Here is a 13,671-nt window from a genome sequence, read left to right on the forward strand (position 1 = left end):
GTCCATGTCGTGTGTCTGCCACACCTCTAATCAGTGCATCCGGTTGTGTCCAGGTAGGGTGCTTGCCGCCTCCTCAGGGAGGGTGGCCGGGAGCTTCCCTCTCATCCTTGCTGCCTGTGAGTTGGGGCAGGTTTATCCAGCTGTGAACTCACTTGTGCAGGAGAAGGAACTAATTCGCTCAGCCACCTGCATTCCTTCCTATTGTTGGAAAAGGCACGTCCTACATGCTGCCATGGAGGAGTCTGTGCTGGCACACAGGCTGGGCGTGGAGGGCAAGGTGTGGGGACGGTCCCACAGCATGTCCCTGGCTTTTCCTTGGAGCCAGGGGAGCTGGAACCTGGGTGTGTAGATTGTTCTCTCTGAGGAGCCTTGGGTGAAGTCTTCCCTTGATCCAAAACACAGATACTGTTTTTTCTCCAGTACACACTTAGATGATACACTGTTCTTTGTTCTGAGCTAAAGAAGAACTGAAGCAGGGTACATGCCTTTGGCATCTTCCCTGGGGTAAAACAAACACCACATGCATAGAAAGAGGCCGTTATGGGGCAGGTGCATGGTCTCCATCCATGCATGCCTCGGGGCCTGGGTATGGGGACAGTGGCAGGGACTCTTTGAGTTTTGGGGAGAAGGTGTTGGAGGAGTGTGAATCGGCAACAGAAGATAACAGAACATTGAGAGTTAATTCATGTGAGGGCCTGGTGCGACAGCGCAGTGGTTAAGGTCCTTGCCTTGAACACACCGGTTCACATCCTGGCAGCTCCACTTCCCATCCAGCTGTGAGCCTGGCTGTGTCTTCCTGGCTCTGGCTGCAAATTGTCTTGGCAGTTTTGGTTGGTTGTGATCTCTGGAGAGTAACTCAGGCTGGCTCTGGGTTTCTGAAAGTAGGGGCTCTAGACCACCCACCTAATCCCAGGAATGTGAACAGATTGGCTTTGAGGGCCATAGGACCTCATGATACCGTATGGAAGATGGCCACTGTGGTCTCATTCCTGTATCACGCCAGCCCTGGTGTCTGGGCTGTTCCCGCAGTGGGTGAGGCAGGAGCACCACCCGTGTGGGTGTATTTGGCCTCAGAGGTCATGGAAGAACTAGGTTAACCTCGTGAGTGGCGTGACTTTCTGATGACGGGAAAGCAACATGCCAGGGAGTTGACTTCATCGGACTTGGTTCCCTGTTGCCTCCTGCAACAAGCAAGGCAGTAGGCCTGTGGTTTGGAGAGTCCTGCCTTGAGTGTGATGTGAGGCAACGGGGAGGGGTATTCCCCCTGCTGGTCATGGCTGTTGAGACGTCTGATCACCCCACACCTTCCCTCTTGAGTGACAACACACCCCTAGACTCGTGTCACGTGAGAGATTACCACAGCAAACTTGAATCCTGTGCATCCGTCCGTATTAAAAGGACTGATTGTATCAGCCAAAATAATGGCGCACACATTGCATCTCTCTGGAGATGCCTGCGATTGATTAAAAAGAAAAAAAAAAAAAAAAAAAGAAAACTAACAACTTTTAGAACATGGATTTAAAATGCTTTGATTTTTGGCTTAAATAAATTCCTTACCAAGAGGATTGTAGCTGGCGGATTTTTTCTCATTTCATTTGAGCAGTCACATGTCTGTGAATTTCAGCTTTTTAAGAAAATGCACGTGCAGATATGCTGCACACGTGCGTGCACATGCAGCACCTGCCTGCAGGGGGCGCTGCTTTCTCTGAGATGTACTGGGGGTTGCTGGGGACTGCAGTCATCATCCTCTCCCGCCTCCACCACCCCTCTCCTCTCACTCTTTGTAGCTGCCGTCCCACACCCCTACCCCAGTGAGGCTGCAGTTTCTGGCCCCGTGCCTGAGCAAGAAGACGCGCCACCTGCCTCTTGCTTGCCACCCTGTCCTGCTCTGTGCTGCTCCTAGAGTCAGAATTCCCTTCTGCTTTGATATCTGGAGGCTGTCCTGCTGTTTACAGATACCATTTGCTCAAGGAATCTTCATGGTAGCTTCTGTTGGTGCTGTGTGTGGTTATTCCCAGTCCTTGTTTATTTTTTGGTTTATCTTCAATCATTGGGACTTTGGTTCTGATTTCTGGGGTAGTAAGAATCACTCAGGAACTGCCCTGACTTCAAACTTAACAGGACAGTACAGCAGCTGGGCTTGCTGTCCCCCGCTGTTCACGACTATCCCTCTGCTCAGCCTGGTCCTGTCTCTCTCCTGGGTGTCGTGGGCCCTGCTAGCAGCAAGGTGGGCTTGCAGAGAAACAGATGACTGGCCCAGTCCATATTCCGTGTCTAGACATTCATTTGTTCCCATTTTAAGCCTAGGATTCCCCCCTAGGAGCCCTGGGGTTCCTCTTCTCAGGCCTGCCGCCAGACAAGGTGGCTTCCAGACAAAGTGGCACCGTCTGCCTTCCCCATGTCCCCTTCGTGCTCACGGGTTACGCAGTACAACACCATGAGCGAGAAACACCCTCTGAGATCTAATCAGGTTTCCTGAAAGGGGTGATGGTATGTGCACATAGTCCTCACCCTTCCCTTCTCCGCCAGTCAGTGTGCCTGGTTCTCTGAAAGTGTGTATGTGTTTTGAGTGTGTGTGTGTGTGTGTGTTTGTGAATTGCACGACTGTGCATTGCGCCAATGTGTGCCTGTACTTGAGCAAGCCTGCGAGCCTGTATGTGTACATACTGCTCTGGACGGTTCGTTCCTCCCACAGAAGTCCAGCTGCATGGGGTGCAGGACAGCCCGGGGTTACCTGTAGTGGTGTCTTCACGGCAGCAGGAACTTGAGACTCAAGGCCTGGGCCGTTTGCTGTGCTGTGTTTCCTGTAGGGACCACTTCCTTGCAGCCTTCATGGATGAGCAAGCCGGTGGCAGGTCCAGGTAGAAAGCTGTTACGGAATGTGGCTTCCCCGGGGAGTATCACTGGGGCTGGGTCAGGGCATGGCCGGTGCCCTTGATCACTTGCTGGTCTGCTGCCTCCTGTTTTCCAGCCCTTCCTTCTGGAACGAATTGCACTGGGCCACCACTGTCTGGATTGGCAGCATTGAGTGTTACTGGAATTGAGCTGTTGAAGCCACTCATGACCAGTACACATGCCTTGGTTGGTCCATGGTTGAGGATGACTGTGGACACTTAGTATCAACTGTGTTCCTGCCTGCCCCAAATCGGTTGGAAACACATTGTAGCACATTCACTGTTAAGACTCTTTCTGCAACACTTTCCAGCAGGCCCCACTGTGAATTTTGGTGTGTTTTGAACATTTAAGCCAAAGATGTGATTATTTTAAAGAGAGAATAAGCATGAGAGCATGACCGAGAGCTTCCATCCACATGTTCACTCTCCTCAAATTCCACAACAGCTGGAGCCAGATAAGGCTTCAGTCACAAGCATGGAACTCCATCCAGGCCTCCCATGTAGGTGGCAGGAATCCATGTACTTGGGCCATCATCTTCTCTCTTCCAGCGTGTGCATTAGCAGAAGGCTGGATTGGAAGTGTGTTGGAGCTGAGACTTGAACGCAGGCACTGTGAATCTGGGATGTGGGCATCCCCATGCGGTGGCTTGGCACCTGTTTCTGTTAGGATGCCTGTCACGTCCATCGTTTAGCTTTCTGGGTCTGCATGGCTCTCCTTCATCACTGGTCCTGAAGGTGTGAAGCCTGTTGTGTGCAGGTGAGCACCAATGTGAGTGTTTCTGGATGCATGGTTCCCTCCTTGCTTTTCCGAATGTTTCTGTAGGTTGCGTTGAGGGGATTGGTTTGGGTTTCACCACGTGTGACATGGGAAGAGGGATACACTTCTGAGAAATTAGGGTTGCTGCGTTCTGCAATCTCTGCTGTCATTTCCCATCAGCATCTGGGTGGAAGTAAAGTGCGCTGGGAGACTGTCTGGGAGCTGTCTGGGATTTCGGTCATGTGATACGGTTTTGCTGTATTGGCTGTTTCTGTTCTTTTCTGCAGGATCCAAACTACTGGATACAGGTGCACCGCTTGGAGCATGGAGACGGGGGGATCCTGGACCTGGACGACGTGCTCTGTGATGTCGCGGACGACAAGGACAGGGTGAGTGCTCCTCTCACAGGTTGTTGTGGTTGTCCTCCAGAGCTGCGCAGGGACGGGCTTTGGAATCCTTGGCTCTCTTGTTTTCCAAAGACCTCCCTGCCCAGTAACATATCAGCCAGGGGTACAGATTTTCTGAAACTGCAGCTTTTGCAAATTGTGCACACCCAAGAGGTCTGCCTGTCATGGTCCGTTTGTTGTAGTCGAACAGCTTTCCTGATGCCTGGAAACCCCCCACCCCCACTGTGGTCTCTGTGCTTCCACAGAGGTAGCTGGGGTGAAGGGAATGGGGTGTCCAGGTTCTGATCCCAGTGGCTGCTTGGGCCATGCACTGTGGGGAGCAAGGGGAGCAGGCCACCTGTCACCGAGGAACGTCATGTCCAGGCTGTGATTTTGATGCTGTCTACATGCCTGCTATAACTCCCAGAGCCATTGTATGACCTGCTCTGCGCCAGCCCCACAGGCCCCCACTTCCAGATGGGGAAGGACTACCCACAGTGTTAACAACTTGGGGCAGGATGTTTGCCTGGGCATGAAGAAGTCAGTGATGAGTGTCTCCTACAGGAAGCTGCCTGAATGTCCAGGATTGCTTATACTTGGGAGAGCAACTTTTGGCCATGTGCAGTTAGGTCACCGCACGCTGAGGACCCTGATGGACAGACTGTTGGGCTTGTTGGGTCTCAGGAGGGCTGCCTTGTGAGGCTAGGGGATGGTGAGATGGGTTGCCCTCTCTTCTGCCGTCCCCCCGGAGCCTGGTGAGTGCAGCTGTTAGGGCTTCTCTGCTGCTGGGTTACTCACAAAGTCAGTGCTCCCACCTCAGATCTGGCTAATCTCTGAGTTGGTTCCTTGCAATCTCGAGGGTTGGCAATCCCCAGGTAACCAGATCTGGTGCAGATTCAAGGTTGGGGGTCCCCAGTCCACCCCTAAGCTCCCACATCTGCCCTGGTGGAGCTCACCCGCAGTAGCTGCTGTGGGTCAGACGCTGTGTCGCTGTCCTGCCAGCTAATTTTTTCTTTTCTGGGTGGTGCCATGTCTCCTTTTTGGTCTTTGCTGGGAGCTTGGTGTGGCACTTTCTGCCCTGCACACGAACTGTGCCATAAGTGTGTGATTCGGTTGCAGGTTCCTTTTTGTGCCTGTGTTCTGGGGTCATAGGCCCTAGTGCATCTGCCCGTCCATCCCCATCTGAACCCGTTCTGTTCTGTTCTGCTCTGCTCCTTGGCTTTGCTTCGGCTTTTGCTGGTTGGTATCTTTTCTCTGCTCCAGCCCCTTGTGTGAGCCTGGCACGGCTTGTTAGGATCGGAACAGGCCCCTGTGAACCTGAGGAAGGCGGTTCCCCTGGTCACCCAGAGTTCATTCCTGCTTGAGGGTTTCATCTTTGTGTTTTGTTGGAGCACAACGTGCAGAGCATCGTCCGTGTGGGAGCTGCGTGTGCAGTGCTGCGGGGCTCTGGGGCTTTGGGTAGTCTGGCACACTCTGCTGGGCACCGAGTGCTCACGCTTTTTCACCTGCCGCGAGCGCTTTGTGGAGCTTTACACCTGGGCATTTGTGGCCTTGTGTGTAATGTGGGCAGCCTCCTGTGTAGCTGGGTGCTGTGTGTGTGTGTGTGTGTGTGTGTGTGTGTGGGGTGGCCCCATGTCCAACCCCCGTGCTCCTGCGAGGTGGCCTGCTGCATAGCTGGGCGCTCTGTGTGTGTGTGTGTGTGTGTGTGTGTGTGTGGTGGCCCCGTGCCCAGCCCCCGTGCTCCTGCATGGCTGGGTGCTGTGTGTGTGTGTGTGTGATGGCCCCGTGCCCAGCCCCGGTGCTCCTGCATGGCTGGGTGCTGTGTCCCCGTGCTTCCCCCGAGGAACATGTGCTGCCACTTCCCAGGCTTGTTTCTTCTCACCTGGACCTCTCAGAACTTGCAGGCACAGCTGGTGGAAGAGAGGGGGAGCCCTGCTTTGCAGCCCAGCAGGTGGCCTTTTGGGTGGCTGGCCCTGTGCCCTGCTGCTGTTCTGAAAGTCAGGGAAGGGTGGTGTCTTTGGGTTGCTTGTCGGCACCTGAGGGCGGTGCGTTCTTCTGTGAGCACAGTTTTCTGGGAGGCCACAGGCGGAAGGGAGGGGTCAGTCAAATTGTGTCTGAAGTAGCCCCTATCACAGCTGTAGGATTCCATTTAAATTATCTATTTATTTATTTGAAAGGTAGAGTTAGAGTGAAAGCAACAGAGTTATCTTCCATCTGCTGAATCACTCCCCGAGTGGCCACCACAGCCAGGGCTAGGCCAGATGGAAGCCAGAAGCTTCTGTTGCGTCTCCCATACGGGTGCAGGGGCCCAAACCCTTGGGCCACCTTCTGCTGCTTTCCCAGGCATATTAGCAGGGAGCTGGATAGAAAGTGGAGCATCCAGGGCTTGAATGCTGCATGAGGCTGGTTTATGTGCCACACCACAGCACAGGGCCTACAACTGTAGAATTTTAAATAAACATTTATATGTTATTGTGCAGACTTGGTGACAGCACCACATCATATCAAATGTTTGGTTGTATTTCTTGTACACATTAAGAAAAGAAAAAATCCTGGGAGATGAATTTTAAACCCTGATGAGTGAAATACTGTTGTGTTAGATCAATTCGACACATAGAAAAGCACCGGCATGCTCATGTACTGCAGCCTGCAATGGCTGCTCAGTTAGTGCTGCCTTGTTGGCAAATTAAAAGCATCTATATCATTAACCATTTCCAATGAGCTGCCTAGATCCTTGGCCACATTTTAAGTTGCAGGAAAGGAAGAGAAAAACATGGAATGAGCCAGATTTGGGGCACCTGACCGAGGGGTTGTCAGGTGTGGACTCCTCCTGTGGGATGTGCTCCGTTGTTTGTCTCCTGTGGCTCTGAAATTCAATTCTAATTGCCTTGGAGTGTTTACAGCTTTTTTCTGGCAGCCAGTCCCAGTGAGCGTGTGTCACTTGTTAAAATTGCAGGTTTAAAAGAAAAAAAAAATTCACAGCACTCCTACATAGTCCCAATCACTTTGGGAGTGGAGTCCTCCGTCTACCCTGAATTCACCTGTTCTTGCCCGTTGTCCTGTTGGTGGCCGGAGTACTCTGTCTGGTGCATACCCACCAGATTCGCTGTAGCCATGGGCGAGCCTGGGATGGCATTCCAGGTTCCTGGCTTCAGTCTGTCGGAGCTTGAGCCGTTGTCGTTGCCGGGGGTGGGATGTTGATCTCACCCTCTCTTTGCTTCTCTTCTCTGAATGAACATAAGGGATGCAGACCTTCAATACCTAACACTGTTATTCTCAGGGTGGTGGACACAGGTTTTAGGGCAGCCCCCACAGGGGTGTGGGGGGTCTGATATTCTTGGAAAGGTGGGAGCAGTTTCTGGGAGTCCCTTGCACACGATTGGGTATGGCCTTAGTCCGTCTCAGTATGAGCAGTGCCTGCCGCTGAGGGTACTCCTCACACAGATCCTGGTGTCCTGAGGTCAGGCAGGCTGCTGGGTCGCCGAGGGTGTTGCCTGTTGGCCTGGGTGATGTTTGCTCATGGGACATGGTGGTTCCAGAGGTGGTGCAGTGGACGCAGTCCAAGGGACGCTCCTTAGTGTCTAACACCTGATGCCTGTACCGCATGAAAGACAACTCATTTTGCAGTGTATTTGCCTTTGTTTTAAAGTGCAGCTGTTTGAAAGAGTTGTAATGCACATTGCCCACCTTCATATTTTATTTTTAAATTTTATGTATTTTTATTGGAAAGTCAGATATACAGAGAGGAGGAGAGACAGAAAGATCTTCTGTCCACTGATTCACTCCCCAAGTGGCTGCAATGGCAGGAGCTGAGCCAATCCGAAGCCAGGAGCCAGGAGCTTTCTCCAGGTCCCCCGTGTGTGTGCAGGGTCCCAAGGCTTTGGGCCGTGCTAAGCTGCTTTCCCTGGCCACAAGCAGGGAGCTGGCTGGGAAGTGGAGCTGCCGGGATTAGAACCGGCGCCCATATGGGATCTTGATGCTTTTAAGGTGAGGACTTTGGCTGCCTAGGCTACCATGCCAAGCCCCCACCTTTGTATTCTGTACCTCCTTTTTAGTTTAGGGATTTATTTTGTATATCTTAAAAACACAGAGAGAAAGAGTTAGAATCTTCCATCTGTTGATTCACTCTCCCAATGTCTGAAAGCTCCAGACCGCGGTCAGGCTGAAGACAGGAGCTTCCTCAGGGTCTCCTGTGGAGGTGCCGTGGTCCAAGCACAGGGAAGCCAGAAGGGAGTTAAGAGGGTCAGCCTTCCCGAGGACTGAGTCGTGGCTCGTCTGGGCTCCCTGTGAGCCAGGAGACAGGGGCACCGTTCTTGGCATCACCCTGCATTCACTACTGTGGCTGCACCCTCCTCCATTCCTTGAGCCTGGGCCTGCACATTAACCTTCCTACGGTTGTCCCCTCTGTTAGTGGGGTGGTGGAGCTGGGTGTGTCCAAGCAGCGGGCACTGCAGCCTGGGTGTACTGCTATGTCCAGGGCCCGGGGGAGGGGGCTCTTGTGCATCTGGGAGCCAGGAGGGAGGTGTGGGCTGTTAAGAACCATACTGAGGGGTCTGAGCTGCAATCCTGAATGCAGCAGGAAGCCAGTGAGTTGTCAGAGTGCACAGTGATGCTGTCAGATGGACGCTGTCAGACTATGGCTTTGGGGAGGAATGCCTCAGTGCTGGAGAAAAGAATGAGACGGCTGCCATCTGGAGGCGAGAGGCTGGCACGACAGGGCTGGCTGTGGACACAGACATGGGCGAGAGGCTGGCACAACAGGGCTGGCTGTGGACACAGACATGGGCGAGAGGCTGGCACGACAGGGCTGGCTGCGGACACAGACATGGGCGAGAGGCTGGCATGACGGGGCTGGCTGCGGACACAGACATGGGCGAGAGGCTGGCACAACAGGGCTGGCTGTGGACATAGACATGGTGAAGTGTTCTTTGCAGTTAGGATTTGCTGAGCTTCGGGCTGGGAACGGTGATGGCTGTTGGCATTCCGGGATAGCGTGTTTCGGAAACATGTGGAAGGGATGCAGCGGGCTCGTGTGCTGGGATGCAGACCCCCGGAAGGAGAAGCAGGTGCACGTTGCAAGTCTGGTTAGCAGCTGAGTGTGACAGGCATCCAGGATGGCCCCTACAGATGTCACGGAGGGCATGGGGCAAGGCTGCCCGAACCCCAGGCAGTAAGAGGGTTGGATGGGGGTGTTTGCAGGCTGTAAGAGACGGTGTTCCAACACAGGCGAGGATCAGCCTCTCCAGGTAGCGAGTGCTTGCTTGCAAGTAACACTTGGCGTTCTCATAGCCTTTGATTGCTTCATCTGTCATTTGCTGTTCAAAGCCTTCACCATATCCTGCTCAGGGCAGCTCCTGTTTGCAAGGTCAACTTCCTCCGCTTCTGGCAAGGAATGAGTCGCAGACTTCTTTGAACTGGAGCGTGTACTTGCAGCTGCACTCCCTGTTTTACTGGCCTAGGTCATTCTGATTTCATGTCCCGAGGGACATGTGCTGTCCACAGAGGGTTGCACATTTGGGTGAGTTCTGTCTCCCATTTCCCAAGAGTTTTTTTTTTTTTTTTTAATCTATTTTACTGTATGGTTGTTGACAATCTTGACATAGTTAATTACGGTTAAAGAGCAACAACAAAAAAGGTTCAGGGGGATAGGGAAGTGGGTAATACTATTATGTCCATATTGTTTCCATCATGTATCTTAGGTAAAGGGGGATATTGAAGGAGAAGCTCCACCCATTTTCCCACTCACCTCAAGTCCCAGATGTGGGGCATGCTCTGAGATATTTGCTCAAGTGGTGTTAATAGTTCTCCAGTTATGAATCGCTGCCAGTTTCGCTTGATGAGGTCGTCCACTGATTGATATGGTCCATCATAAAGTCTCCGTTTGCCCAGTATTTCGCTGCCAACATATAGCTGAGATTAATGATTGACCTGTTCTGTCTTCTGTCTTTTCTTGGTTAGAGTTCTGAGTCCAGCAGTTCGATTGGGGAGATCTCCAAAGAAACTTTGAGGTATTCCCAGACTAGTTTCTTGTATGTTCTAGCAAGCACAGGGCCCGGCACAGTCCATCACCCCGATCAGCTGGTGGTTGCAATTGCTGGGTTGGTTCTGTTTTCAGTCCCGAGTTGCACTGGAACCAATGGGTGTTGCAGTCCAGTCTGGTTCGGCCCTTACATCAACCAATGGGAGCCGCAGCCTAGTCGGGGCGACCCACAATAACCCCCACCAGGCCCGCCCCCTACCCTGGTTTGCCAGTATGTGTAGCAGAAGACCAGTCTGTCCCCCATCCCATTTGGCTCTGGTGCTTGTCACTGGGTATTAAAGCTTAGTTCTATCTAACCAACTCAACCATCCAGCCCTCACAGATGTTGTTGAGTGCCTCTCTGTCTCCCAAGAGTTTTTAACATGGCCCTTTCCGGGCAGGGCCTGGGCAGCACAGAAGCTTTTTTGGGGGGGTCTGTGTTCTGGGAACCACTTTATTATGTGGCGCTCAGAATATTTTTTACGGGCGGGGCACAGTGAGGGCCCCGCGGGTCTCCTGGTGACAGGGGATCCAGTGGGAAGGGTGAGCCAGGAGGCTGGCCTGCAGACACTACTTCTACCCTTAGCGTCACTGGAATTGAAAGTAACACTTGTGTTTTTTCAGTAGAAGAGTTTTTCTTCAGTTGGGAGACCCCTGGCGATGAGTGCTCAGGCCCACCGGTCGCCTGCCGGGGATGGTGCATCCAGCATTGATTGACATTAATTGTAGCGCATTACGCACTACGGCTTTGCTGCTAGGATCCGTATCCGCTCTTGTTGATTCTGGCCAGGTTATGCAAGACAGGAGTTTGGGGGAGTGTCTCCATGTCCCCAAGAAGGGGGTTCTTCAAACGTGTCCCCGTTTCTCCACTTTGTGTAATCCTGGTACGTCTGCCAAGTCTGGGGGATTTTAGCTTCCTGTCTTCCCTTGCTTTCCTGACTATCCTGCAGAATGCTGAGCTACTGGAAACACATCGACACTGTCCTCAGCCCAAGTCGCTACTCCAGTTCATGGCGCGAGTGGGGCATTTTCAGGGCTGAGTTGCACCTGTCCCATGGCCAAGTGCCTGGCTTCAAATCCCGACAGCTCTGTTCCCAGGTGCAGGTTCCTGCTAACATGCACTCCCCGTCTTCAGCCTGGCCTGAAGGTCTGGCTGCTGTAGGCTTTGCTGGGATGGTCAGTGGGGAGGAGAATGCTGTCTCTTCTCTCCCTCCCCTCACTCCTCATCTCCCTTTTTCCTTGTCTCTGTGCTTTTCTCCCTCCCTTCTTCCCTCCCTCTCTGCTTTTTAAATAAAAAAAAAAAAAAAAAAAAGATTCTGCAATTCTGTATTGCCTCAATGATGTTTTGTCCAAATCAGTGCAACTTGACAGAGTAGAGATCCGCTTTAAGAAGTGCAGGCTGTGTCTGCAGAAAACCACAGAGGTGATGGAGCTGGATGGCTGATGCCCCTGAGGTGGCATTGTGATTCACTCGCCCACTCCCCTTTGTGGTGCTGCCAGGGCCAGGGGTGCTGCTTGAAGGGGGCGGGTTGGCAGGGGCTGTGACCTGGCCTTGGTGCTTGGGCTCTTCAGCAGGGAATGCTCGTGCTTACTTGTTGACTCCTGAGATGGTGTACCCCGGTTTTTTCTTGGGGGGGGGGGAAATCCAGTTTGTCTAATTGAGCTCTGCTAAACATTTCTGACTTCCTGCCCCAAATGACTCTTAATTGTCGGGAGCTCTGATGGAAGTTAAAATAATGACCGCATTTGCCCTCACCCAGAGGTGGGTTAAGTGGTTCATTCCGGGCTGTCCTGGCACTGTCTTTTCATCTTGAAGGCAAGGTGTGGTTTCTGGAGGGTGGACAGTGCTTGGGGGGAGCTCTTCTGGGGTCATGCTGTCCTGGAAGATAGATACGATTGCTCTCAGAAGTTCTGGTCATGCTGTTCCCAGCAGAACATAGACCCCACTCCGACGGGGGAAGGGCAGTCACAATGGGTTGTGGGTAAATCAGAGGCTACAGTTTGCTCCCTGCAAGAAGTTGTCTGTAAGATACACAGTAGTGGAGAGGTTATGATGCTCATGTGTGGTCCTGCTGTGCTGGGGTTCAGATTTTCAGGCCATGCATCCCCAGTGCAACTTCCAGTCACACACACACGTCCCGGCAGGCAGCAAGCGATGGTTCAAACCCTCATGCTGCAACCTTTGGCCTGGACCTCAGTGGACCTGCGGGGAGTGAAGCCGCCTAGGGGAGCTTGCTCAGTTCTTTGCCTCCCCATTAACAAACCCCAGTGAGTGAGTTGCTTGGTTAGAGCGAATTGGTGCTCAGCTGGTGGCAAATTTGTTGTTTATCTTTTTTGGGTTGTGAATTAACTGCACAGTGATTGATGTTAATTTGTGCTTTAAAAGTCTTCTCTTTTGCACTTGATTATAAGCATGAGTGAGGAAGATGATAAATGCATAAATAATCATGTTAGTGGTAAAAGACAGTTTTTGTTTCTTTTTCCCCACCATTAATTACAGCCAGTATGTAACAGAGAGGGCGAGAGGGGCCCGCATTAGCCAGGCTGGGCCAGTGGCGTAGATCCAATAGATCCAGGTGAACATTTGCAGGGAACTGGATTTGGAAGCTGAAATGCGACGTTCCGCACTTTCCTGGGTGTCTTAACTGCTAGGCTGTTACTCCCCATCGTTATTATTGTTAATGTTTTAGGTTGAACGCTGAGGATGTAGGCTTTTTGCAGTCCTCCTTGAAAGAATGACTTTAGAGGCAACCCTGTATGTTTCCCTCTCAAGATCTGCATTGAAGATCTGTCTCTCCTGCCTGACTGGTTCACTCCCCAAACGTCTGCAGCCTCTGGGCCTGGGCCAGTCTGAAGCCAAGAACCTAAGATTCCATCTGGGACTCCCAGGCACGTGGCTAAATGCAAGGATCTGCCCTTGTGTCCTGCAGCCTTGCCAGGCGTATCAGCAGGAACGTGGGTTGGGATTGGGAGCGTCATTCCCGTGTGGTATGCAGGTGTCGTAAACAGTGACTCGACCCACCGTGTGCCATAGCGTCTAAGACATCTTGACGTGGTTTGAGCCAGGTATGTCCATTCTGACCCCTGGGCCCCATCATTGTCGTTTGCACTGGTTGGAGCTGTGTTGAGTGTTGCCAAGTGTCCGTGTAGTAAGTGAGGAATTTCATAGTGGGGCGTAGCTTGCTTTGTTTCTCATCTACAACCGTCACAGTCTCTTCTCTTCGCTGCGGGACTCGTGGCATTGTTAGGGTAGAGTGCCTAGCTTCCTTAGGATGTGTCGGTTTCAACAGAAACCATCCCAGTGTTCCTGGCCTTCCCTGCCGCTGTCAGCTGCGGTGGCCGAGGCGTCCCTACTGCCTGCAGGGACACACTGAGCTGGGCTTCTGTGATTTGGCTGGCTGTGTGGAGCTTGTTAAACTGGGTCGTACTGGAAGGAGTTGCTGTGCACCACCCACAGGTGTGTACCTGATCGCTTCATCATCTCCTGTATCTCTTCCTTTCTTTCTTAAGGTTAATCATTTTTGAATTGGAAAGGTAGCTTCACAGAGAGGAGGAACACAAAGAGGAAGATCTTTCATCCGCTGGTTCACTCCTCAAATGGCTGTAACTACCGAG

The 13,671-nt window shown here is 52.3% G+C and overlaps 1 protein-coding gene across 13 annotated transcripts in view; it reads left to right on the top strand.

The window, feature by feature from the left end:
• PARD3 (par-3 family cell polarity regulator) overlaps positions 1–13,671 on the top strand; it is a 475,858-nt gene that overhangs the window by 69,034 nt on the left and 393,153 nt on the right. For all 13 annotated transcript variants that reach the window (XM_058669631.1, XM_058669628.1, XM_058669633.1 and 10 more), the window contains exon 2: positions 3,939–4,040. In XM_058669631.1, coding sequence (XP_058525614.1) covers positions 3,939–4,040 — 102 coding nt within the window. The remainder of the gene's footprint in view (positions 1–3,938; positions 4,041–13,671) is intronic.

The sequence above is a fragment of the Ochotona princeps genome, chromosome 10, assembly GCF_030435755.1.
Source record: "Ochotona princeps isolate mOchPri1 chromosome 10, mOchPri1.hap1, whole genome shotgun sequence".
NCBI classification, from domain to species: domain Eukaryota; kingdom Metazoa; phylum Chordata; class Mammalia; order Lagomorpha; family Ochotonidae; genus Ochotona; species Ochotona princeps.